The sequence below is a fragment of the Bubalus kerabau genome, chromosome X (assembly GCF_029407905.1).
Source record: "Bubalus kerabau isolate K-KA32 ecotype Philippines breed swamp buffalo chromosome X, PCC_UOA_SB_1v2, whole genome shotgun sequence".
Lineage (NCBI taxonomy): Eukaryota > Metazoa > Chordata > Mammalia > Artiodactyla > Bovidae > Bubalus > Bubalus kerabau.
In genome coordinates this window covers 89095466-89123416 of record NC_073647.1, presented here as the reverse complement: position 1 = coordinate 89123416, position 27951 = coordinate 89095466, and the positions used below count along the sequence as shown (strand labels likewise).

Sequence of the window (27951 nt, the reverse complement as noted above, 5' to 3'; positions counted from 1 at the left end):
ACTCTCTGCATCAGGTGGCCAAAGTATTGGAGTTTCAGCTTCAAAATCAGTCCTTCCAAAGAACACCCAGGACTGATCTCCTTTAGAATGAACTGGCTGGATCTCCTTGCAGTCCAAGGCACTCTCAAGAGTCTTCTCCAACACCACAGTTCAAAAGCATCAATTCTTTGGCACTCAGCTTTCTTCACAGTGCACCTTTCACATCCATACATGACTACTGCAAAAACCATAGCCTTGATTAAACGGACGTTTGTTGGCAAAGTAACGTCTCTGCTTTTGAATATGCTATCTAGGTTGATCATAACTTTCCTTCCAAGGAGCAAGTATCTTTTAATTTCATGGCTGCAATCACCATTCACAGTGATTTTGCAGCCCAGAAAAATAAAGTCAGCCACTGTTTACCCATCTATTTGCCATGAAGTGATGAGACCAGATGCCATGATCTTTGTTTTCTGAATGTTGAGCTTTAAGTCAACTTTTTCACTCTCCTCTTTCACTTTCATCAAGAAGCTTTTAGTTCTTCTTCACTTTCTGCCATAAGGGTGATGTCATCTGCATATCTGAGGTTATTGATATTTCTCCGGGCAATCTTGATTCCAGCTTGTGCTTCCTCCAGCCCAGCGTTTCTCATGATGTACTCTGCACAGAAGTTAAATAAGCAGGGTGACAATATACAGCCTTGACGTACTCCTTTTCCTATTTGGAACCAGTCGGTTGTTCCATGTCCAGTTCTAACTGTTGCTTCCTCACCTGCATACAGATTTCTCAAGAGGCAGGTCAGGTGGTCTGGTATTCCCATCTCTTTGAGAATTTTCCACAGTTTATTGTGATCCACACAGTCAAAGGCTTTGGCATAGTCAATAAAGCAGAAATAGATGTTTTTCTGGAACTCTCTTGCTTTTTCCATGATCCAGCAGATGTTGGCAATTTGATCTCTGGTTCCTCTGCCTTTTCTAAAACAAGCTTGAATATCTGGAAGTTTACGGTTCACGTATTGCTGAAGCCTGGCTTGGAGAATTTTAAGCATCACTTTACTAGCGTGTGAGATGAGTGCAATTGTGCGGTAGTTTGAGCATTCTTTGGCATTGCCTTTCATTGGGATTGGAATGAAAACTGACCTTTTCCAGTCCTGTGGCCACTGCTGAGTTCTCCAAACTTGCTGGCATATTGAGTGCAGCACTTTCACAGCATGATCTTTTAGGATTTGGAATAGCTCAACTGGAATTCCATCACCTCCACTAGCTTTGTTTTTAGTGATACTTGCTAAGGCACACCTGACTTCACGTTCCAGGATGTCTGGCTCTAGGTGAGTGTGAGGGATCACGCCTTTGTGATTATCTGGGTCATGAAGATCTTTTTTATACAGTTCTTCTGTGTATTCTTGCCACCTCTTCTTAATATCTTCTGCTTCTGTTAGGTCCATACTATTTCTATCTTTAATCGAGCCCATCTTTGCATGAAATATTCCCTTGGTATCTCTAATTTTCTTGAAGAGATCTCTAGTCTTTCCCATTCTGTTACCTAGTCACAATATTCACTGACTAGGACAAAACGTAACAAACCAATGAAAACAGTCATTCATTTACATATCTTGATTGTTCTGACTAATCTAGAGGGTGACAGCATTAATAAAGGATAATGAATAGAATCCTGGAAGAAAGTATTTAAATTGAGAAATGCCTAAGTAAATTGGCCTACCAAATTACTGCCATTAGGACAATAGTAAATTTAATTATAATTTCAAAATGGAATATCCTAATATTATACTTCTAGTGTAGTGTTTTCAATTCACCCTTCTTTAGATGTTAACCAAAAACTCAGAATTTAGATTGTAGAAGTTTATTGATATGATCAAAAAGCAAACAGCCAGACATTTGTTTATCTCTGCCACTACAATGTATAATTTTGAATAGTATTTTAAAATGCATAACAAATAATATTTAAATCAATACTAGAAAAGTAAATTTAAGAATCTACTTAAGGCACTTCAGATAAAAGCTACTTTCAACATTTCCACAAAAGTAACACTATTCTAAGTATAGTAAATCTGCCCTCTACAGAGTTTAGCCAGAACACAACTTCTCTCCTTAAAGAAGAAGAATGTGCTCTTAAGAGAGACACAAAAAATACAAAGAACTGTCATTCTTCAATGCTCATTGCAAATTATCTGGAGCTATAGGTTACATGGCAGTAATATTCCCCTGGTTAGTCTGTACAAATCAGGGCATATTCATACAAGTCTCATAAGAATCACAGCGTAAATTTATTTGGCCTGAGACAAGTACAAAAACAGCAGATAAGGAATCCAGAATCACGCAATTTACAGTGGAGTAACAAAAATGGGCTCCAGTAGAGAGTAAATATCACCTCACCCACCAAATCTACTTAAAAAAAAAAAAAAACCAAAAGCCCCACATAGAACATTTCTTCATAGGCAACTATAATCATCTCTTTCTTTAAATGTCTATTATGTAAGATTTCTAGACCATGAGGGAGAGTATATTAGATGGTAAATAGTAGCAGGCAGTCACAATATTATCTTAATGTAATACTTCTAAGATTTCTTAAAATTTCTTCACAATTGGAATTTGCATATTTCTATAATAGTGGCATTTCTGGATACTCTTTACAGCCATGGAGGAGATTATAGCTATATCCACTGATAACCATCAACTTTCGTTCTTCACAGAAATTTGGTTAGCGCATATGCTTATTTTCATTGACAGAAAAAAGATCAAATTCAAACAGAACTTCTTCAAATGATAACTTTGTTTCTCCACATAAAGTGAGAAGACAAAGGTTAACGTAATAGCAAGAAAACAGAACAGTTTACAAGAAAAATTTACTTTCTATTCATAAGCAACAACTTAATATTTCATCATTTTATTTTCCCAATCTAGGGGAGTCCTTTTCCTAAATACAAGGGTTAATAAAATGTGTTGTCACTGTAATACAGAAATTGATTTAACCAGATAAATCCATTTTTTTCTCTTAGGTACAAATGAAATAAGTGATAATCTCTGAGTTGCAGAAACATTTTGGTCAATTGTAAATTTACACTGATTTTAATACTAAGCTACATTTTTATTAGAGAGGGGCCCATCTTAAATAAAGGACTTCCCTGGTAGCTCAGACGGTAAAGTGTCTGCCTACAATGCGGGAGACCTGGGTTCAATCCCTGGGTCGGGAAGATCTCCTGCAGAAGGAAATGGCAACCCACTCCAGTATTCTTGCCTGGAAAATCCCATGGACGGTGGAACCTGGTAGGCTACAGTCCATGGGGTCGCAAAGAGTCGGATATGACTGAGCAACTTCACTTTCATCTCAAATAAATTAGGGAAACAGAATGAGCCTGAAATTGTTCCAAATATAGGCAGCTAACACCACACTCATGAAGAAATCATAATCCTGTATTTAGGAATACTTCTTAATGTCTACAGCTACCAAGAAACAAAGTCTGCACAGAATTTCAGGAGGGAAGATGGAGGACTGGCTAGTGATCTTTTTCTAAAGTCTAGATGTGTATGCTGAAGAATGGTGTTCCATTTTCAGAAGACACATAGCATATATGATTTCTCTGCTTAAAAGGAAAGATGTGTGAAGTATGCACATCCGTGCAACACTGGAAAAGCTAAGAATGGATTCCTGACGCTGTTATCAGTAACAGGCATATGCAAGAACACCTGGTCACAAGTCCCAACTACCTTTGGATAAGATAAAAAAATCACATGGCCAAAAGTTAAGCAACACAGTTTTGAACCTTGTTCTAATTAAAATGTAGTAGTTTTAAATTTTTTATAAAATTCCACTAAATTAAATGTTCCAGAAAGTTTACTGGGAAGGGAAGGTTAAGAGAAGAATTATATCCAAATACTTCATGAAAATTGCTTGTTAAGGCACTATACATCTTCTTTGGTTAAATGATTAACTATTTTAATCACGTGGAAAAAAAAGAGGTAATCCAAAATACATAAATTGCATTCTTCTTTTCACACACATATTTTTCATTTTTCAATTTCCATTACTCCAGTGTCTACATATTTCCGGAATCCTTTTTAACTCATCAGAAAGCTGAAACAAAAATATATACCAGTCTATTAATATCTAAAAGAAAAATAGTCTTTACCTCTAACAAATATCTTGATTTTATCAAAGCAGATTAAAGAACATCTGGGTACATGTATAATAAACTTTGAGTACCAATAACAAAAAGTAAGAGACACTGAGATGCTGAGGTAGTCTTAGAAGAAAAGGAAGTAGAAATAACCTCAAATTAAAATATCTCCTGAAGAGATACCAATTAATAACTGAATTAACCACAGTGATCAAATAATAGAAATACCAGAAAGATTACCCCTGCATCCCAGTTAGTATTCTATAGGGGATAAATTATTTTAAAATACATATAGACAGAAGAATAAAAGTATAGAGCTGGAGGATTTAGTCAAGGATCAAAGTTCTAATAGGTTTTAATCTTTAGAATTAAACAAGTTTGAAAGAAATGCAAAAGGAGATTAATTTAAGTTGTTCACTGATTAAAATACATTTAGAAATGTTACAATATAATGAGCCGGCCAGGGAGTTATTCAAAATTATCTACTAAAAACTTCTGTTGAAAATACGAAGAATGAATTTGTGTCTCAAAAATATCACTTGATATACTTTACGTTTAGTGTTCATGATCCTTTATAAAACAAAGCAATGTTGTATTAAAACAAGAATTGTAATAAATGGCACTCAGATTATAAAACTAACTCATGATATTGCCTGTTGTGTACAGGTACATTTCTTTTGGCTATTAACAGAATAAAATCAAGAAGTTATAACTAGGAGAATAATTTCTTCTCTGAGCTTTAGAGATCACTATGAATATTTCAAGTCTATTAGACCTTCTTAAACACTCTTTCTTATTCTACAGTCTACAAATTGGATTCTTTTCAAATGTTCTGTTTATTCTACCTAAACAGCCTGAAAAACAGAGTGAGAAGTTTTGGAAAAAACATTAAAAAATAATTTGTCCTCAAAAAGATGTAAAGTATGCAAATAAGGAACTGTGCGAGGGTATGAAATGTTCTAATCATTATGTGTTTGATAGATTTCTAGGTTAAATTAAATGATGTCAGAATAGTCCTGAATGATTTTCCTGAGAAATCACGTAGTTTTATTCAGTATATCATAATTATTATAATTTCTATATGCAACATAACTCAATTAAAGCCTATCTCTACGTCAGAAGCTAGAGTAATCTGGAGGTAAAGTAAAAAAACTATATAGCACATCAACTCTAATCATTGAAAGCATAGGTAATCACTATACAAATGAAAAAATAATACCTATATGGATATCCGTGATACTTTGATCTGAAAATAGAGAGCATCCAACTGAAGAATAATACAACAAGTCCAATACCAGCCACACACATTACTGCAGAAAAATAAAAGGAGAGTAAAATGAGCATGTTAAACACAGTAAAGAGTAAGAACATAAATTTTAGGCTACACTTCTTTTTTTTTTTTTTTTTTTAGGCTACACTTCTAAGTAAAATGCAAGGGCTGTATCTACTGGTAAGTCTAAACTACAACAAATTTCATTCCCATTCTTATATCTTCAGGAGTCTGCCTTCACCTTTAATTTGCTCTGTTACACTATAATGGAGCAGACTCTTGGAGGGCACAAACAAAACCTTGTGCACACCAGAAGCCAGGAGAAAGAAGCAGTGCCCCCATAAGAGACTGAATCAGACTTGCCTGTGAGTGTCCAGGAGTCTCCAGTGGAGGCACAGTTGACAGTTCGGCCTCAAACAACAGTAAGGAAACACAGCCCCACCCATCAACAGAAAATTTGATTAAAGATTTACTGGCCCCACCCATCAAAACAAGACCCATTTTCCCCCACAGTCTGTCCTTCCCATCAGGAAGCTTCTGGAATCCTCATCCTTATTCATCAGAGGACAGACAGAATGAAAACCACAATCACAGAAAACTAACCAAACTGATCACATAGAGCACAGCCTTGTCTAACTCAATGAAACTATGAGCCATGCCGAGTAGGGCCAACCAAGATGGACGGGTCATGGTGGAGAGTTCTGACAAAATGTGGTCCACTGGAGAAGGAAATGACAAACCACTTCAGTATTCTTGCCTTGAGAACTCCATAGACAGTATGAAAAGACAAAAAGATTATGACATTGAAAGATGAACTCCCCAGGTCGGTAGGTGCCCAATATGCTACTGGAGAAGAGTGGAGAAATAATGCCAGAAACAATGAAGAGACGGAGCCAAAGCAAACACAATTCCAGTTGTGGATGTGACTGGTGATGGAAGTAAAGTCCGATGCTGTAAAGAACAATATTGCATAGAAACCTGGAATGTTAGGTCCATGAATCAAGGCAAATTGGAAGTGGTCAAACAGGAGATGGCAAGAGTGAACATTGACATTTTAGGAATAAGTGAACTAAAATGGACCAGAATGGGCAAATTTAATTCAGATGACCATTATATCTACTACTGTGGGTGCAAGAATCCCTTATAAGAAATGGAGCAGCCCTCATAGTCAACAAAAAAGTCTGAAATGCAGTACTTGGGTGCAATCTCAAAAATGAAAGCATGATCTCTGTTCATTTCCAAGGCAAACCATTCAGTATCATAGTAATCCAAGTCTATGCACCAACCACTAATGCTGAAGAAGCTGAGGTTGAACAGTTCTATGAGGATCTACAAGACCTTCTAGAACTGATACCAAAAAAGATGTCCTTTTCATCATAGGGGACTGGAATGCAAAAGCAGGAAATCAAGAAACACCTGGAGTAACAGGCAAGTTTGGCCTTGGAGTACAAAATGAAGCAAGGCAAAGGCTAAAAGAGTTCTGCCAAGAGAACGCACTGGTCATAGCAAACACCCTCTTCCAACAACAGAAGAGAAAACTCTACACATGGACATCACCAGATGGTCAATACCAAAATCAGATTGACTGTATTCTTTGTACCCAAAGATGGAGAAGCTCTATAAAGTCAGCAAAAAAGAAGACTGGGAGCAGACTGTGGCTCAGATCATGAACTCCTTATTGCCAAATTCAGACTTAAACTGAAGAAAGTAGGGAAAACTACTAGACCATCCAGATATGATGTAAGTCAAATCCCTTACGATTTATACAGTGGAAGTAAGAAATAGATTCAAGGGATAAGATCTGATAGACAGAGTGCCTGAAGAACTATGGACAGAGGTTCGTGACATTGTACAGGAGGCAGTGATCAAGACCATCCCCAAGAAAAACAAATGTAAAAAGGCAAAATGGTTGTCTGAGGAGGCCTTACAAATAGCTGAGAAGAGAAGCTAAAGGAAAAGGAGAAAAGCAAAGATATACCCATCTGAATGCAGAGTTCCAAATAGCAAGGACAGATTAAGAAAGCCTTCCTCAGCAATAAATGCAAAGAAATAGAGGAAACAGAATGGGAAAGACTAGAGATCTCTTCAAGAAAATTAGACTTGCCAAGGGAACATTTCATGTAAAGATGGGCACAATAATGGACAGAAACCTTATGGACCTAACAAAAGCAGAAGATAATAAGAGGTGGCAAGAATACACAGAAGAACATCCAGTCCCATCACTTCATGGCAAATAGATGGGGAAACAATGGAAATAGTGACAGGCCTTTACTTTCTTGGGCTCCAAAATCACTGCAGATTGTGACTGAAGCCATGAAATTAAAAGACACTTGCTCCTTGGAAGAAAAGCTATGACCAACCTATACAGCATATTAAAACAGAGACATTACTTTGCCGACAAAGGTCCATCTAGTCAAAGGTATGATTTTCCCACTAGTCATGTATGGATGTGAGAGTTGGACTATAAAGAAAGCTGAGGGCCAAAGAATTGATGCTTTTGAACTGTGGTGTTGGAGGATTCTTGAGAGTCCCTTGGACTGCAAGGAGATCCAACTAGTCAATCCTAAAGGAAATCAGTTATGAATATTCATTGGAAGGACTGAGGCTGAAGCTCCAATACTTTGGCCACATGATGTGAAGAACTAACTCATTGGAAAAGACCCTGATGCTGGGAAAGATTGATGGCAGGAGGAGAAGGGGATGACAGAAGATGAGATGGCTGGATGGCATCACAGACTCAATGGACATGAATTTGAGCAAGTTCTGGGAGATGGTGATGGACAGGGAAGGCTGGCATGCTGCAGTCCATGGAGTCACAGAGTGTCGGACATGACTGAGCAACTGTACTGAACTGAACACTATAATAGAATAGTTCTATTTACACTTGTGTAATTTAATTGTGTGAAATAATGAATTCCATTAAACACCACCACAGAATTTAGTGTTAGAAACACTGTTTTACAACTGACAAGAAAATAACTCACTCTTTTAAAACAATTTGTTTTTTAATCAAAGGATAATTGCTTTAATATACTCACTTTTTAAACTTCTTTTAAGTCCTTATTATGTATGGCCTTATTGTATTATTGATAAATATTGACTTAAAGACATCTGGTAATATCATTCTGACAGCCTTAGTTGAAAGTACTTTATTCGTGAACACTGCTTGTATGAGGACATCCTTCAACTCAGATTACTTATTTGAATTATGAGGGGAAAAAAAACCCTGATTCCTACCCCCAAATTCATAGCTCTCTATGCTCTGGTTCAGCATAGCAGTTACCAACCTTTACCCTAGACGATGACCCTACAATGCTCAAGTATGATTCCCATAACATGAGAATTTTTAAATCCCTGGACTAAGACTGGCTAAGAAGCAGAGAGGTAGGTGTGGAAAAGCATGGAAGCTCTAGGGAAACATTTATTGGACAATACTAATGACAATTTTTAGTTTTGTTATACTTAGAGAATAATCCATTTTCCCTTTACAATTCTCACACAATATGATTAGGGGCCAAAAATTTAAATCTTAAATAATTTTTTATGAGTATTAACACATGCTCTTTGTAGAAGTCTTTTTTTCTTCCTAATCAAATGCACATATACATGTATATATAGCTTCACCCCGAATATATATTTGTATTCTAATTTTTTCACATATCTAAAAGTGCTTAGGAAAGTTCTTGATATATAATAAGTGCTAAAGAAATATTTATTATTAATATTTGTGATAATTTCATTAATTACAATCTTAGAAATAGATCAAATTGTGACTAACTTAATATATGTCACCAAAATGTTTTACAACTTAAATTCATCCCAGCATTGCAGTAGTACCCAGATGGCCTTTCTCCAAAAATGAATACTGAAATAGGCATTTTTTCAAAAGTCAGGAATTAAAGGATGTATATTGACTGGATGAAAAATTGCTACATTAGCTCTATTTTTCTAATATGTAAAACTTCATTTCAATGCAACAGAAAAATTATCTCCCAAATTCAAAATCCAATATCATCATCTTTTTTCCTAGAAGGAAAAAGTAGATAGATTTATTAACCTAGGTTAATTTTGATGACATTTAACTCTTTAACCATAAAATAAAAACTCAAACTGACTTCATGTTAAGTAAATTACATTGTTAGCATTTCTTTGTAACAAATATCAGCATATGAAAATTCTAATATATAAAAAGTCCATGCAAACCAACAGGAAAAGGAGTAACATACATAAATGGCAAAAGACAAAAAGGTATTTTAGACAAAGGAAAACAAAACAGCTAATAAACATCTAAGAAAATATTCAACTACAGTAATAAACAAAGAAGTACAAAATAATATAACATTTCCCCTTTATCTGATTAGCAAATACACACTTACATACATATTTTTAATAAAGTTCTCTAATGTTGATAAAAAGTTACAGTGAAAACAAGCATTCTGAAATGCCACTAATAGGAATCTAAACTATTAAACATTTGGGTAAAGAATTTGGCATCATCAGCTTAAAACATCAAGATAACTGAAAATACTCATACACAGGACCACACAGTCATACTACTTTAAGGAATTAATATGAAAAGAAGATAAAGTTTAATATATACCATAATAGTCACTAAATAACTATTCATTATAATGAAAAGAAAAAACTAAATGTTTAACAAAATCAGAATGGTTAAATAAATAGCATAAACAATAAATTAAAAATTATGTGTGGGAAAATATTAGTGAAATATTTTAACTCCAATTAAAAAAGGGGGTATAAGATTAAAAATATTATACATAAGTTGAAAAGATGTTTTTAGAAATGGAAGAAACTTGTATTACAATGTTAAAATTATTAGCTTTTTAATGGTGGAATAATGGGTAACTCCCCCTCCAAATGTTTCATTCTCTTACTTCCCCCAACACTTTCTACAATGAGCACATATTACTTTTATAATAGTGAAGTAAAATAATATAACTAAGAGGAGAAGTGATTAAGAGGATATTCCTTTTTTCCGTATAAAGGCAGAACTGCTACATCTTGGCATATTATATGACTTACTCTTTCGCTTTCCGATATCCATGTCAGATGTAGCAGCTTCACATAAAAGCACCATCCCTAAGGTAACCCCACCATCTTAGAAAAATCGTTTAAGGAGAAATTCACAGAGAGAAATAACACAAACTTTAATATTCCTAGAATAATATAGAATGAATAAATATATAAACCTTCAATTCAATTACAAAAATTATAAGTAATTAAAAAAATTGTATTCAGGTAGAACTGATTTACAATGTTGTGTTAGTTTCAAGTGTGCAGCAAAGTGAATCTGTTATACATATATCCACTCTTTTTCAGATTCTTTTTTCCCATATAGGCCACTACAGGGCATTGAGTAGAGCTCTCTGTGCATTGCAGTGAAAGTGAAAGTCCCTTAGTCACGTCCGCCTCTTTGTGACCCCGTGGACTGTATAGTCCATGGAATTCTCAAGGCCAGAATACTAGAGTGGGTAGCCTTTCCCTTCTCCAGGGGATCTTTCCAACCCAGAGATCAAACCCACGTCTCCTTTTACTGTAGGTGGATTCTTTACTAGCTGAGCCACCAGGGAAGCCCATACAGTGTTATACAGTAGGTCCCTATTATCTATTTTACATATAGTAGTGTGTATATGTCAATCCCAATCTTCCAATTTATCCTCCCCATAACCAAGTAATCATGTGCCTATATAGTATGACAATTATTTACTATGAAGATATAATAAAAAATTAAGGTTAGAAAATTACTTCATTTGTACAAATAAAAACTGATATTTTAAACAAATGTCCCACTATAACTTATAGATAAAACATGAGTTTTCCTCTAAAATTGTACTTTGAAATAAACTTCTGAAACATTCTTCCAACTATTGAGTCAATTTTGTATACATTAAAATAAATTAAGTAGCCATTTTGAATATTTCAACTACTTGCCAAAAAAGAACACATTTGAAATGTACACCATTTAGAGAAAACAGCAACTAACTTTTATTTGAAAAATAACTTAACAAATATTTTTTAGAATTTCAACAATTAACCTCAAAGCACAAATTACTACTAAACTACTTAAACTGTCCTATTTTAATAAAAAAAGAAAATCCTATGAGCCATGACTTCACTTTTATTCACCTTAATATAGAAGCTACATAAATACAAAATAGATGTACTCTTGCAAATAGGTAGTACATGGCTTGGTTGAACAGTAAAATAAGAAAAATCAAAAAAAAAAAAAAAAAAAGAAAAATCAAATTCTGAAACAAAATAAAATGTGTTCAAGTAGAAAAGAGAGATTCACCCTGCAGTTTGGTGAATACAAAGATTAATTTAAAATGCTCATATTAATTATTCATATACACATGCACATTGTATGCTATCTCATGTGGGTAAAAATAAGCAGAAAGGGGAAAATAGGTGTTCAGATAAGGCCTGAATTTATAATTGGCTCTAAATTTGTCTGTTCATCCTTTCATTACCATTTTACATACTCTTTTTAATAGTCTCTTCTTAGGGATGATACTCATTCATGGTTTTGTTGCTTAGCTAAGTTGTTTTCCTCAGTGATCTTTTTTTCTTACTAGGATTCTTTATTATACACCTTACTAGTGTTCTGTATATTATACACCTATACATACAGTGATGACTTTATTATTTTGGGCTCCAAAACCACTGCAGATGGTGACTGCAGCCATGAAATTAAAAGACGATTGCTCCTTGGAAGGAAAGTTATGACCAACCTAGATAGCATGTTAAAAAGCAGAGACATTGCTTTGCCAAAAAAGGTCTGTCTAGTCAAGGCTATGGTTTTTCCAGTGGTCATGTATGGATGTGAGAGTTGGACTGTGAAGAAAGCTGAGTGCCAAAGAATTGATGCTTTTGAACTGTGGTGTTGGAGAAGACTCTTGAGAGTCCCTTGGACTGCAAGGAGATCCAACCAGTCCATCCTAAAGGAGATCAGTCCTGGGTGTTCATTGAAAGGACTGATGCTGAAGCTGAAACTCCAGTACTTTGGCCACCTCATGTGAAGAGTTGACTCATTGGAAAAGACCCTGGTGCTGGGAGGGATTGGGGGCAGGAGGAGAAGGGGACGACAGAGGATGAGATGGCTGGATGGCATCACCAACTCGATGGACATGAGTTTGGGTAAACTCTGGGAGTTGGTGATGGACAGGGAGGCCTGGTATGCTGTGATTCATGGAGTCGCAAAGAGTTGGACACGACTGAGCAACTGAACTGAATTGAACTGAACTGATGCATACTTATATGCAGGTATGCATAAAGATGGGCTTCCCAGGTAGCTCAGTTGGTTAAGAATCTGCCTACAATGCAGGAGACCCCAGGTTGATTCCTGGGTTGGGAAGATGGCCTGGAGAAGGGATAGGCTACCCACTACGGTATTCTTGGGCTTCCCTAGTGGCTCAGCTGGTAAAGAATCTGCCTGCAATATGGGAGACCTGGGTTCGATCCCTGGGTTGGGAAGATCCCCTGGAGGAGGGTATGACAACCCACTCCAGTATTCTTGCCTGGAGAATCCTCATGGACAGAGGAGCCTGGTGGGCATCACAAAGAGTTGGACACAACTGAGTGACTAATACACGCACATGCATGAAGATTGATCATTTCTAAAGGCTCTGGCTATAGACACTCTGATTAATGGTCGAGACTTGTTTTTGGACTAGTTTGCTTCTGTATCATGGTCTAGAGCTTTCCATCTTACACTATACCATCAAGGTCTTCGTGTGCTGTTGTTCTTAGCTATCAAGAGCTATGATGCACTTCCATATGTATTGGTTTATTTCATTTATAGACTCTTTAAACTTATTTCATTTATAGACTCTTTAAACTTTTACTAACACTGTCTATTATAGGCAGGCACTATTAGTTGGAGTTACAAAGTTAGAGGAAATATAGACCATTCCTTGAACAAGTTTACACTCTAGTAGGGTATACAAACAATAAATAGTAAATAATTACATAATCATCTTACCCTGAGAGAACTGAATAGAAAATAGAGGAGGTGTTATTACATAATAAACAGGAACTAGGCTATTAAACAAGCTAGTAGATTTGTGGTTCAAGGTGGCAGAGTAGGAAGGAGAATGTAGAGCTCACCTCTCCCCAATACACATGCCAAAAATACATCTATACTGGAATAATTCTCATGGAAAACTAACTGGATACTGGTAGAAGAAATCCTATACAACCGAAACTGCAAGAAACATCTCCATGTAACCAGCAAAGTGTCAGCTTAGGACCTACCAACCTCAGAGGGATCTGTAATGAAGAGAAGGTCCACACAGGCAGATCCTCACTCTGGGGAGCGATCACGTGGAGCCACAATCTGAGTATCCCAGTCCTTGCCTTCTCGGAAATCCACTGGGACAGACAAAAGGGCGAGAGGAGCCTAGACTCTACTTGCACGGAGCACACACACGATGGCAGAGTGGACAGAGCCTTGCACTGCTGGCTGTCACCTCACCACGACTCCAAACTGAAGGGGCGGAGAAGACCCTGGCTGTGTTCATTCCAGACCACAGCCTGGCGTGAGACCTGGGCAAAGACTCGGTCTAACTATACAGAGACATATCAGGTTGCCTGGGGTGGTGCTACAAGAACAGGCAGCAGCTAAGTGCTGAAATACCAGGCAGAGAAACTCAGGGACAGGACTCATGTAGGACAGACTGGAGGGCCTGGGGTATGGTCTGGGTGTACACAGTGGTTCTATCCCAGCTGTGCTCAGCCTCCACCCACTCCACACCACAGCTTAGCCCTTGATCTGAGACAGACAGGTCCTGGGAGAAGACTGCCACAGAGGCAGCCCAGATCTCTTGTGGCAGTGCAGCCATCTCAATTCCTGCAGCCACAATGCCCCAGTCCCCAGCCTATTCCTCACCACAGCCTTGCACTAGATCTGGGACAAACACAACAAAGGGACACAACCTTGTGCTGCTTCTGAGTGGAACCACAGACACTTACACAGACAGCATATAAGTCCTCTGTGACTGCACAGGCCTCACTTGCTTCAGCAATCACCTCTTTTGGGGCAGGGCATGCATTCAAGGGCAATAGAGCCTGATTAAACCTGAACTTCAGGGCTTCTACTCCAACAACTGAGGAGCAGACCCTATCCCTGACAGGACAGTGACAACCACAGAGCAGGGAGGAAGCTCTGCCTCAGTCTAGCACAGGCTCCAGATACTCCAACACCAATCACATCCCCTATCAAGGGGACAATCGCCAGCACACCCTGAGGGAAGACGTGGCTGGCGTCCATACCAAAACTACCTTGCAGCAGAAACACTGGACATACACAGTCTACATAGGGATGCTCCCACTTAAAAACACCCCTTTAACATCACAGTAGATAATTTTTTCTCCTAAAGTCATAGAGACAGAGAAAGATAAGTAAAATGAAAAGGCAAAGTCCAATGGTTAAGACTTCAAATTTCTACTTCAGGGGGCACGGGTTTGATCCTTAGCCAGGGAACTAAGATCCTGCATGCAGCAAGTGCAGCAAAAAAAAAAAAAAAAAAAACCTAAAACACAGGGCAGAGGAACTACTTCCAATTAAAGAACAGCAGAAATCCCCTGAAAGAAAAAATAATGAAATAGAGCTCACCAGTCTACTAGACCCCAAGTTCAAAAAGGTAGTAATAAAAAGAACTGATTTAAGAAAGATGATGGCTAGAAATGCAGATCATTATAACAAGGAACTAGATAAAGAGAGGATTCTAAAGGCAGCAAGAGGGAAAAAGAGAGTCAGTTACAAGAGAATGCCAATAAGGCTATCAGCTGATTTCTTTGTAGAAACACTGCTAGAAGGGAGTGGGATGATATATTCAAAGTTCTGTGAGGGAAAAACCTAAAACCTAGGGTACTATACTCAGCAAGATTATCATTTAGAATAGAAGGAGAGAGAAACAATTTCTCAGACAAGTGAAAACTAAAAGAATTCAGCAATACTAAACCTACCCTAAAAGAAATATTGACATGTTTTCTCTAAATAGAAAAGAAGAAAGTATATATGGGAAAGGGAAAAAGTCACATTAAGAAAGGCAAATATATAGAAGGATTTAAGATCACTTAAATAAACCAGTATATAGATTTAAAAAGCAATTTAAAAATTGTAAAAGTGATTATAACTATAATAAACAGTAAAAGGATAAGCATGAAGATGTAAAACAGGACATCAAAATCACAAAATGTGGGGGAGGGGAGTATATGCACATATATGAATACATATATATATATATATATACACATACACATACATATATACATAAAAAGGGCTTCCCTGGTGGCTCAGATAGTAAAGAATCTGCCTGCAATGCAGGAGATCCAGGTTCAATCTCTGGATCAGGAAGATCCTCTGGAGAAGGGAATAACTACCCAATCCAGTATTCCTGCCTGGAGAATCCCATGGACAGAGGAACCTGGTGGGCTACAGTCCGTGGGGTCACAAAAAGAGTCACAAACAACTGAGCAACTAAACATGAGCATGGTACATAATATATATATAAATCCACGTAAGAAACAGAAACAGGCTCATAGGCATAGAAAACAAACTTGATTATGAAAGGGGAGAGGGAGGGAAGGACAAATTAGGGGTACAGGATTAACAAATACAAACTACTATCTATAAAATAGATAAGCAACAAGGATTTATTATATTCAATATCCTGTAATAACCTATAATGGAATATAACCTAAAAAAACCTGAATCACTATCTGTATACCTGAAACCAACACAATATTGTAAATCAATGATACTTCAATAAAAAATAAAAATAAAAGAGCCAGTAAAATAAAGCGTATCATAGATGATAAAGACAAAGATATTTGTATAAAATGAAGCATAATTACAGAATTCTAAAGAAATGTTTAAGTTACTTTGATTATTATTGTCCAAACTATATTTAAACAATTTATTTTCCTACTGAAAGAGCAGTTTTAAAAAATAATACGTAACAATAATTAGGACTTTCCAGGGGTAGCAGAGTACATATGTATTTCCCTACCTTCTATTGGGGGGTGGCTGTGCTGTGGGGCATGTGGGATCTTAGTTTCCTGGTCAGGGATGGAGCTTGTGCCCCCTGCAATGGAAGCATAGAGTCTTAACCACTGAACTGTCAGGGAAGTCCATCAGTTATTTTTATGTGTAAGAAAATATTTTTTGCAATATTCACCAATAGAGAATAATTGAATTATGACATATCCATTATGGACTTCCCTGGTGGCTCAGATAGTAAAGAATCTGCCCATAATGCGAGAGACCTGGGTTTCATTCCTGGGTTGGGAAGATCCCCTGGAGGACATTTAATAATGGTGACTATTTTCCTTTTCCTTGCTTATATTTTCTTATTTTTCTGTAATTCTCATGCATTTTCATACTACGAAGGCCATACAATTTAGTAAATGCTTATAATACACTAAAAAACTAAACTGTATGAAAAGTATGTCTATAACTACAAAAAATGGAATTCCTCTAAATCATCCAGATGACACAAAGCAGGGCAAATGACATTACCATCAAGTCACTGGGCAGATTCTCTAACCGTCTGGGCTACAACTAATTCCAATATGTCAATATCAGGACTCCTTGCCTGAGAAGCACAACCTGAGAAGCACAACCTAAACATTACATCTGTTTACCTTGTTGATTTGTTTCACAGAGTCACTGCTTATGCATTCAGGTAGGTAAACTATGCTCAGTAATACTAAGAAATGTATACTCTTACCTATCTGATATCACTGTTATCTACCCTTGCAGCTTACAGAGACATCTATTTTCAGATGTGAGAAATCTGTCCTATGGGACAGAGGACGGGAAAACACACATATAAAGTAGCTGCATAGTTCACAGGAAATAATATTTCTCCCTAGGACATGCTGAAGCTGTAAATGTCAAAACAAACTCCATCTTTGAGTAACTACTGCTTTCCTACTCAATGAGGAACACTGTAATCTAAAATCATAAACTTATTCAAACTACATAAGTAAGAAGGAAATATTCCATTCTTACCTGGAGAATTTAAGTCACTCGATCTACAAGTACAATTTCTAAGTAGCCTCAATTCAGAACCAAAGTGACAGAGCTTCAAAAAAGGAGTTTCTGAAAACAAACTGTACATTTATCTGAACTTTGTAGTTTCCAGGAAACAAAATCCTGGATCCACTTCAGTCCAGACTTGACATTGACCTCTTTACACTTAGCCTGGCTTTGCTTTGAGCTCATCAAAACATTGCTTCATTTACATTTCATCTAAGCACTATCTTTCCTTAAGTCCTATTAACAACTCTATCTTTCCATAGGTAAGAAATCACATGGTTCCTCTGATTTATAGTCCCCCTTGTAGCAATGATCTAATAAACTTGGCTTTATCAGACTGCAGGTTTGTCCCTAGAGGTCTTCAGTTGATCAGGCTATGGCAAGTGATACAGTAATATAATTTCAAAGATATTATGACTTGCATTAATAAGACAGCAGCCTCAACCAAATGTTACAGAGAAAATACTGGAATGTCAGAAAATACACAAATTAAAATGTGGCACCAAGAACTTATTATAAAGAGGATACTGAACAGAAGAACAATGTGTGTTTCAGCTACAAATTGAGCTTGGCTGCTTCCATGGATATAATTCTGGGGGAAAAAAAGACAAAATTTAATCTTTAAATAAATGTTAAAATTTGATAATGTAATCCTAAAATTGGCTATTTTTAAACACTATGAAATTATTAATTCATCTGATGTATGTAAACATTGGATCTGTAGAATTCACCTGTAAAAAGTTTGACTAAAATAAATGCTATTTCTGTGTTATTTATTATTTATTCATACTTATATTTATTTGTACTTATTCACTATACTTATACTATGTTTTCAACAAATGAGAAAACTAGTATTTTAGTGTATAAGACCATGAGGTAAAATAATATAAACTCCATGAAAACAGGGACTACATTTTTCTTATCACTTTATCTAATAATACCTAGTACAGTGCCTAGAAACAGTAAATGGTCAAGTACTTGATCAATTATTCTATTTAGTTGCGGACTGGCTTTCATTCTTAGCCAGCTTACTCAAAAGGGATTTAAAAAAAAAGTCCCCCTTTTGAGAGTATGGCATAGTCTTTTTAGCAATCGAAGTTCATTAATACAGAGCGATTGAAAAGTCAAAACTAAATTGAGTTCCTTCATACACTAGCACTGATCTAACAGGATATTAATCATTAAGGTTAACTTTGGTATATAATGTAAAGAAATCCTGGACTTCCCTTACCACATGTCCCGTGTGGGGATTCTTATGAGCATATGGTGGTCCTCTTATATGGTTCCACATTTGACCAGATGTCATAGCAAGCACAAAACACTAGGAAACAAAAAAATAATGAAATACTCATAATATGGTATGGTCCCACTTTAATTAAATTAACAGGTATATGAAAAGTATATCCTCTCAAGTAATACATGAAAAAAATTTTTCCATAAATGACAAAAAAGCTTATATTTCATCATAAGGATCACAAGAATCAATATTTACTTTGAAAGGAAAGCACTGTTTTAAAATTACAAATAAACTGATACAAGTTTAAAATTGAATACTGAAAAGCCTTTTAGAAGAATTAAAAAAATGGAGATTTTCATAGGGTTGACAGTCTTTCAGGTTGAATAAAAACTAGGTACAAGGAGTTCCTTCAAGCTCTTGCCATACTAATGAGATAATGGAGGAAACAAACTGATTTTAAGGTATAAAGTAAAAATATCAATATATAAAATCTTTTACCACAGGTAAGAAAGAAACAAAATGCCACCTAACAATGTAATATTAGGAGTTTTATCTAAACAATTTTTCTTCCAACATTCACTCACCAGAGCGGCAAAAGCCCATCCAGTTTTATTAAAGAGAAATTCCATATTGCTCCTTCGAAGATACACAAGTCCACCAATAACAGCCAAAAGCAATCCCAACATAAGGGGACCAGCATAATTTGGGGGTCTAATTACTCTAATCTAATGAAAAGGAGAGAAAAACATTTTAAAGTATGAAATTTATTCATTAAGTATATAGATCAAAATAATTTGAAATGAAAACAATCAAAATTAGTGTGGTTACTTTCATGAAAAAAATCACACTTTTTCTTTTCATCCTAATTAAAATAGCCTATAATGTATCCTAAAATGGTATGGATGCAATATTCTTTTTAACCACAACATAACATCTTTTAGGGACTTCCCAGTGGTAAAGAATCCACCTGCCAAGGCAGGAGATGCAGGAGACAAAGGTTTAATCCCTGGGTTGTAAAGATCCCCTGGAGGAGGAAACGGCAACCCACTCCAGTATTCCTGCCTGGAGAATCCCATGGGCAGGGGAGCCTGGTGGGCTACAGTCCATGGTGTTGCAAAGAGTTGGACATGACTGAAGCGACTGAGCACACATATACATCTTTTAGATTAAGAAGTATTTGCCAAGTACAACTAGATACTCCATGGATTTAGTGAGGACGAAAGAGTGGTTTCCATGCTGAATTGACTAAGTAATAGAGCATGTTTTAATGTCACTCATCAGGATGATTCTGTTAAATGCTACTTATAAAGGGACTGACAAACTATCACCATCTCAGTGATATGAGGACAAGACCAATTAGGACCTCCCAGAAGAATAAGTGGATAATGACAAAGTAACTTTCTACAAAGCAAGGAAACTTACATTGACATCAGTTCTGTCAGCAATCCACCGGGCAATCTGCTCAGCTGAAAATCCACGCACCTGCAACTCATATGTATCACCCCGTTTGGGCTTCCCTTTTGCAGGAAAGTTGATGAAAGTTGGAGCTGAATTCATGTTTAGCTGAATAAAAAGTAGTCCACGAGAATACAGATTACCAAAAAATAATCTTAACAGCAAACATCTTGAAATTTAGGCATTTTATGAAGACAAATAAGCCCAGGTTTAGGTGGGTTAAGTGATTCATCTAAGCAAAGTGGTAAGTAATCCAAGAGTCAAACCCAAGGCTGCTTGTGAAATATAAATTCCTAGCTAAGAAACCTACATTTTACTCCTTTAAAAAGGAAAATTTCCCATACCACAATTACTTTAATCTATTCAGAGATTATGCAAAAAAAGAATACATTTATGAGAACTAAAATTGTCTCATGTAGCTTAGGTAATAGGAGAAGGCAATGGCACCCAACTCCAGTACTCTTGCCCGGAAAATCCCATGGATGGAGAAGCCTGGTAGGCTGCAGTTCATGGGGTCGCAAAGAGTTGGACATGACTGAGCGACTTCACTTTCACTTTTCACTTTCATGCACTGGAGAAGGAAATGGCAACCCACTCCAGTATTCTTGCCTGGAGAATCCCAGGGACGGGGGGAGCCTGGTGGGCTGCCATCTATGGGGTTGCACAGAGTCGGACACCACTAAAGCGACTTAGCAGCAGCAGCAGCAGCTTAGGTAAGCTTCAAATAGAGCACATTCTCAATGTGGAGGAAAGAAGACTGGAGTAAGAGAGTACTCTATTGTAGGGAAAACCAATACAAAATGGTAACGAATCGGCAGAAATAGTCAATTCTAAAAGGTTCATAAGTATTTAGTGATAAGCGTAACATTTCTCTGTCATGAGGCCATGGTATTCTTAAGATAACACTGGAATTGCTAAGGTAAAGAATCTATGACCTACTCATTTGCATTGTATCTTTCCTGATGTGATAATACTTGTAGAAAATAGAAAATGTTAAGTCCAGGGAAAAGATATTCACCAACAGATGCAAGCATTCAGGTACCCTCAGCAGGTAACCCTGTAACAGAGATTGGCTTCTATAAAATAACTATAACTTAAAAACTTCCCTGGTGGCTCAGATGGTAAAGCATCTGCCTACAGTGTGGGAGATCCAGGTTCAATCCCTGGATTGAGAAGATCTCCTGGAGAAGGGAATGGCAACCCACTCCAGTATTCTTGCCCCCCCAAAAAAAGGGGGCTCAAAGAAATATTTTGGGCTTCCCTGGCGGCTCAGAGGTTAAAGCATCTGCCTCCAATGTGGGAGACCCAGGTTCGATCCCTGGGTTGGGAAGATCCCCTGAAGAAGGAAATGGCAACCCACTCCAGTACTCTTGCCTGGAGAATCCCATGGAGGAGGAGCCTGGTAGGCTACAGTCCATGGGGTCGCAAAGAGTCGGACATGACTGAGCGACTTCACTTTCACTTTCACTTTAAAGACATCAACCAATAAAATAACCCACTCCCTTGCTTTGATTCTATACTTAAGAGTAACCCTTATAAAAGTAGTTTTTTTAGACTTTCCTATAAAGGGAGAGGGTATACCAATTAGGTATATGATTAGTTTGGCCTTCTTGTCAGTAAAAGATGCTGAATTAGTGAATTTAAAAATTAGCTCTTTGGTTACCAATGTCCATGGATTTTTATGGTTTGGCGAGTGTACACAAAGTCTGCAGAGCTAGATAAATTCTGGCTACACTGTTAAATCAGTTTGAGTCCGCAAAACTAAGACCTGAATAGTGTTCATGCCGCCCAAGTGCTTCCCAAATTTTAGGCCAAACTCTTCAATAGTAGTTTATTTATATGGTAGTCCCCACTTGTCCACAGTTTCACTTTCTAAAGTTTAAGTTACCCGTGGTCAACTGCAGTCTGAAAATACTAAGTGGAGAATTCCAGAAATAAACAATTCAAAAATTTTAAATTGCAGCTGTTCTGAGCAGTGTAATGAAATCTCTCACCATCTTACCCAGGATGTGAATGATCCCTTTGTCCAGCATATCCCACCCATTAGACACTTAGTAGCTGTCTTGGTTTTCAAATCAACTGTTGTGGTATCACAATGCTTGTATTCAAGTAACCCTTATCTTACTTAAGAATGCCCCAAAACACAAGAGTAGTGATGTTGGCAATGAAATATGCCAAAGAGAAGTCATAAAGTGCTTCCTTTAAGTGGAAAGATGAAAGCTCTCAATAAGTACAGAAAAAAAATCACTTGCTGAGGTCGCTATCTTTGTGAAATTGTAAAGGAAAAGAAATCTGCTAACTTTGTTGTTCGACTGTAAAAATTACGGTAAGTGACAAGTGCTTAATCAAGATAGAAAAGATAAAAAGATAAATTTGGATAATAAGATATTGTGAGAGAGACCACACTCACATAACTTTCATTACAGTGAATCTGTTAGTCGCTCAGTCAACCAGACTCTTTACAACCCCATGGACTGTAGACCATCAGGCTCCTCTGTCCTTGGGATTTCCCAGGCAAGAATACTGGCGTAGGTTGTCATTCCGTTCTCCAGGGGATTTTCCCGACCAAGGGATCAAACCTGGGTCTCTTGCAGTGCAGGCCCCTTCTTTACCATCTGAGCCTATATTGTTTTAATTCTTCTATTTTGTTATTATTATTGCTACTCTTACTGTGCTTAATTTATGAGTTAAACTTTATCATAGGTAGGTATGTACATATGTATATATAGGAAAAAATATAGTTACATATAGGGTTCAGTTCTATTTGCAGTTTCAGAGTCTTAGAATGTATCCCCTGTAGATAAGTGGGGACTACTATACCACCTTTGGATTTAAAATATACATATATACATGTGTGTCTAAAAGAACTATGTAATATATGAAATCCATTTCCTATACAAAATTAAAAACAAAAAATTACAGGGTTATAGGGACCAACTCCAGTCCATTCTGCCAGCCACTATTACCATTTATAGACCTTTCTGAACTTATTCACATAGATGTGTATATACCAAATGAAAACATAATATTGTTTTGTGTCTGCCTTATTTAACAAAAATGGTATCACATTAACTGAAATATTCTGCATTTCATTTTGCTTTTTTTATTCAACCGTGTTTGAGAGATCTATCCATAACAGTACACACACACACACACACACCAGGGAAGCCCCATATAATATGGGTGGCTCAGATGGTAAAGGATCCACCTGCAATGCAGGAGACCTGGGTTCAATCCCTGGGTTGGGAAGATTCCCTGGAGGAGGGCATGGCAACCCACTCCAACATTCCTGCCTGGAGAATCCCCATGGACAGAGAAGCCTGGAGGGCTACAGTCCATGGGGTCACAAAGAGTTGGACACGACTGTGTGACTAAGCACAGCATATATATATATTATATATATATGTTGAGGCCGGTATACATACATATATATATATACATATATATGTATGCTCTCATAGTTTATTAAGTAATTATGCTATTGTTGGCAATTTAGTTTTTTCCTTTTTTCCCAATTAAAAAGGATGTTTTAAGAAATAGTCATGTACATATTTTCCTGTATATATGTAAGAATGCTTCTCTAGAAATGGAATAATTAGTTCATAGAGCAGAAACATTTTAAATGAAGATGGATAGAGCCAACATGCCTTCAAAAGTGGCTGTACCAATTTACACTCCTACCCAGCAACACAGGAAGGTATGTTTCCTCACATTCTTGCCAAAAGTTGATCTAATGGGTAAATATTGTAATAATGTATATAATATATATAATTTAACTTATATAATATAATTATATAACAACATTTATATACTATATAATTTATATAATAACACCATTATTATAATTTGTATTTCCATGAGTACTAGTATAACATCTTTACACCAAATCAGCTCTTTAAAAGTATCTTGTAGTCTATAGACACAATCAACAGTGAAAAAGCAATGGGAAAAAAATAATATATCTGATAAGGGGCTAATATTGAGACAACATAAAGAACTACAACTAAAAAACACATTTACTAAAAACTGGGCATAAGAAAAAAAAAGTTGGGCAAAGGGACTTCCCTGGTGGCACAGTAGATAAGAATTTGCCTTGTAATGCAGGGAACACAGGTTTGATTCCTGATCTGGGAAGTTCCACATGCCATGGAGCAACTAAGCCCATGAGCCAAAACTATTGAGCCAGTGCTCTAGAACCTGGGAGCCACAACTACTGAGCCCATGTGCTACAACTACTAAAGCCCGTGTGCCTAGAGCCTGTGCTCTGCAACAAGAAGTACCAAAATGAGAAATCCACACACCACAACAAAGAGTAGCCCCCATTCACCGCAACTAGAGAAAGCCCACACAAAGCAATGAAGACTCATCATAACAAAAATAAACAAATATTTTTTTTTTAATTGGGCAAAGGATATGGATAGACATTTCTCAAAAAAGATATACAAATTGCCAACAAGCACATGAAAAGATATTCTACATCTAATCATTAAAGAATTACAAATAAAAACCACAATGAGACACCATCTCATACTCATTAGGATAACTACTATCAAAAAATAAAAAATAATGCAAAATGGTGCAGCTGCTATGGAAAACAATATGAATGTTACTACAAAAATGAAAAATAGAACTATCATATGATCTAGGAATTCCACTTATGGGTTTAAATCTAAAAGAACTAAAAGCAGGGTCTTGAGGAGATAGCTGCATACCTATGTTAATAGAAGCATTATTCACAATAGCCAAAAGGTGGAAGCAATCCAAGTGTCCATCAACAGATGAATGAATAAATAAAATGTGGTATATGCATACAATGCAACATTATTCAGCCTTTCAAAGCAAGGAAAAAATTTTTTTAATATTTATTTACTTATTTGGCTGCTCTGGGTTTTAGTTGTGGCATGTGAGATCTACTTTACCAACCAGGGATCAAACTCAGTCTCCCTGCATTCGGGGTGTGGAGTCTTAGCCACTGTTGAAGTCCCTGGGACACAACAGGAAAGTCCCAAAAGCAAGAAAATTTGGATGCATGCAACAACATGAATCAACTTTGAGGACAGTACACTAAGTGAAATAAGACAGTCACAAAAAGACAAGTATGTATGATTCCACTTATATGAGGTACTGACAACAGTCAAGTTCACTGAGATAGAAAGCAGAATGATAAGTTTCCAAGGGCTGGGGGAAGAGGGAATAAAGAGTTATGTGATGTGTAAAGAGTTTCCGTTTCATTGTACAAGGTGAAAAGTTCTGGAGATTGGTTATGCAGAAATGTGAATGTAGTAAACACTACTGAACTATATTCAAGAATGGTTAAGATAGTACATTTCAGCGCTAGTGGTAAAGAACCTGCCTACCAATATCAGAGATACAAGAGATGCAGGTTCAATCTCTGGGTTGGGAAGATCCCCTGGAGGACATGGCAACCCACTCCAGTATTCTTGCCTGGTGAATCCCGTGGACAGAGGAGCCTGATGGCTACAGTCCACAGGATCACAAAGAGCCAGACATGACTAAAGCAACTTAGCATGCACACACACATATTTTCTCACAATTAAAATTTGTTTTTAAATCTTATAGGCTTTGACAATCCTTAGATGTTAAAGAGCCAAAATAAGATGTACGGTTTTTGGGAGGTTATCACTTTTTATCCATGCATGGCTTTTGTATGCTGTGGCATATAACAATATTCTTTGGAGAAAGATTTGAATTTATTCCACAGATGGACACACTACCATCCTTATACCACTAACTCTAAATATAGCTCTAAAATGGACATTGATATTAAAAGCTATTTGATGTAGAAGAAAACTTTATGTGTATCTTGGTAAGATAAATGAAATTACAATTTTTAATTTCCAAAACAATCCTTGCTTGAATAGTAGAGAATGAGAAAGCAATTTCTTAAACTCTAAAAACTGTTTCCTTTGGTCTAAAAAAGCCTAAATGCACTAATCTTTTAGGTTGCAGCATGTTTTATGAATACACTGATTTTGATTTATGGCACTGTGTGAGACTAAAATATGACCAGCACAGTAACATACCGTAAAATGGAACATTAAGCCATTTGTTTGATATTTACTTGAACATCTATTATGTGCTTAGCACTAATAGCTATAAGATACTGGCTCTGTCCATAAGTAAGTATACTCTAAAAAGGGCTGTCAAGCAACCCTAGGGCTGAAGGATAAAGTAGATAGCAAGCAACAACAGCTGAATAACATAAGAGAGATGGAAATCCTAAAAACAACCAAAAAGAAATACCAGAGATGAAAACCACTGTAACAGAAATGAAGAATGCCTTTGATGGACTCAGTATACAGGACATGGCTGAGGAATCTCTGAGCTAGAGGATCTATCAATAGAATCCTTGAAAACTGAAAAATAAAGAGAACAAAGACAAAAACAAAACAGAATATCCAGGGACTGTGGGTATACAAAAGGTGTAACATATACATAATGGGAATACTAGAAGAAAGAGAAAGGAACAGAAGAAATATTAATGACTGAGAAATTTCCCAAAGTAATGTCAGACTCTAAATCACAGATTCAGGAAGCTCTAAGAATAAGTAGTAGATAAATGCCAATAACATACCCATGCATATAATTTAACTCAAAGAAAAAGCTCTTAAAGAAGTCAGAGGAATAAACTGCTTTACCCATAAAGTAAGAGAGATAAGAATTACATCCAACTTCTTTTTAGAAACCATGCAAACAGGAAGAAAGTGGAGTGAAATATTTAAAGTGTTGAGAGAAAAAAATACCCTGTGAAATTATTCTTCAAAAGTGAAAGAGAGGGACTTCCCTGGTGGGCCAGTGATTAAGAATCCATGTTCCAATGCATGGGATCCAGGTTCAATCCCTAGTTGGGAAACTAAGATCCCACATGCTGTGGGGCAACTAAGCCTGTGTGCAGCAACTACTGAACCTGCACACCCTAAAGCCCATGTGCCACAACTAGAGAAGCCGTCTCACACTGCGACTGGAGAAAGCCCGCACACCCCAACAAAGAGCCTGTGTGCTGCAGTGAAGACCTAGCACAGGTAAAAATTTTAAAAATAAACTTCTTCCAAAAAAAAGTGAAGGAGAAATACTTTAAGACAAACAATCCCTTGCAAGAAATGTTAAAAGAAGTTCTTTAGAGAGAAGGGAAATAAGGCACGTTGGAAACTTGAATCTACATAAAGAAAGAAAGGGACTGAAGAGGGAATAAGTGAAGGTAAAATAAAAACTTGTTTTTCTTATTCTTAATTAACTAACACATAACAGTTTGTTCAAAATAATAGAAGCAATGTATTCAATTGTGTGTGTGTATGTACCTATATATAAGTGAAATGAATGACAGAAATGAGCAAACTCCAGCAGACAGTGAAGACAGGGAAGCCTGGTGTGCTGCAGTTCATGGGGTCGCAAAGAGTGAGACATGACTTCGCAGCTGAACAACAACAATCAAAACAGTGTGGTATCCAAAGGAACAGAATAAAAAGCCCAGAAGTAGAACCACATATAGTCATCTGATTGTCAACAAAAGAGAAAAAGCAATTATGTGGAGAAAGTATAGTTTTAACAAATGGTGTTAAAATAACTAGATATCCATGAGCAAAAAACAAACAAACAAAAAAACCCCACAAAACCTAGACACAGACCTTATCCTGTTCACAAAAAATAACTCAAAATGGGACTTCCCTTGCAGTCCAGTGGTTAGGACTCTGTGCTTCCAGTGCAGGAGACATGGGTTGAATCCCTGGTTGGGGAATAAGATCCTGCATGCTGCAAGGCATGGTCAAAAATAGAAAAAAGAAAATAACTCA

General features: G+C 36.7%; 1 protein-coding gene across 2 annotated transcripts in view; it reads right to left on the bottom strand.

Moving 5' to 3' along the window:
• Positions 1–27951, bottom strand: part of MAGT1 (magnesium transporter 1) — a 63487-nt gene that overhangs the window by 13625 nt on the left and 21911 nt on the right. The window contains exons 4-10 of one of the 2 annotated variants that reach the window (XM_055563055.1): positions 20108–20248; positions 19270–19410; positions 18680–18769; positions 17977–18040; positions 10428–10502; positions 5334–5424; positions 1824–4071 (exon numbers count right to left, since the gene is read on the bottom strand). In XM_055563055.1, the coding sequence (XP_055419030.1) occupies positions 4056–4071; positions 5334–5424; positions 10428–10502; positions 17977–18040; positions 18680–18769; positions 19270–19410; positions 20108–20248 (618 nt within the window). In that variant the 3' untranslated portion in view covers positions 1824–4055. Of the gene's footprint in view, positions 1–1823; positions 4072–5333; positions 5425–10427; positions 10503–17976; positions 18041–18679; positions 18770–19269; positions 19411–20107; positions 20249–27951 lie in introns of those variants that run through there. The other variant, XM_055563056.1, reaches the window with a different exon arrangement.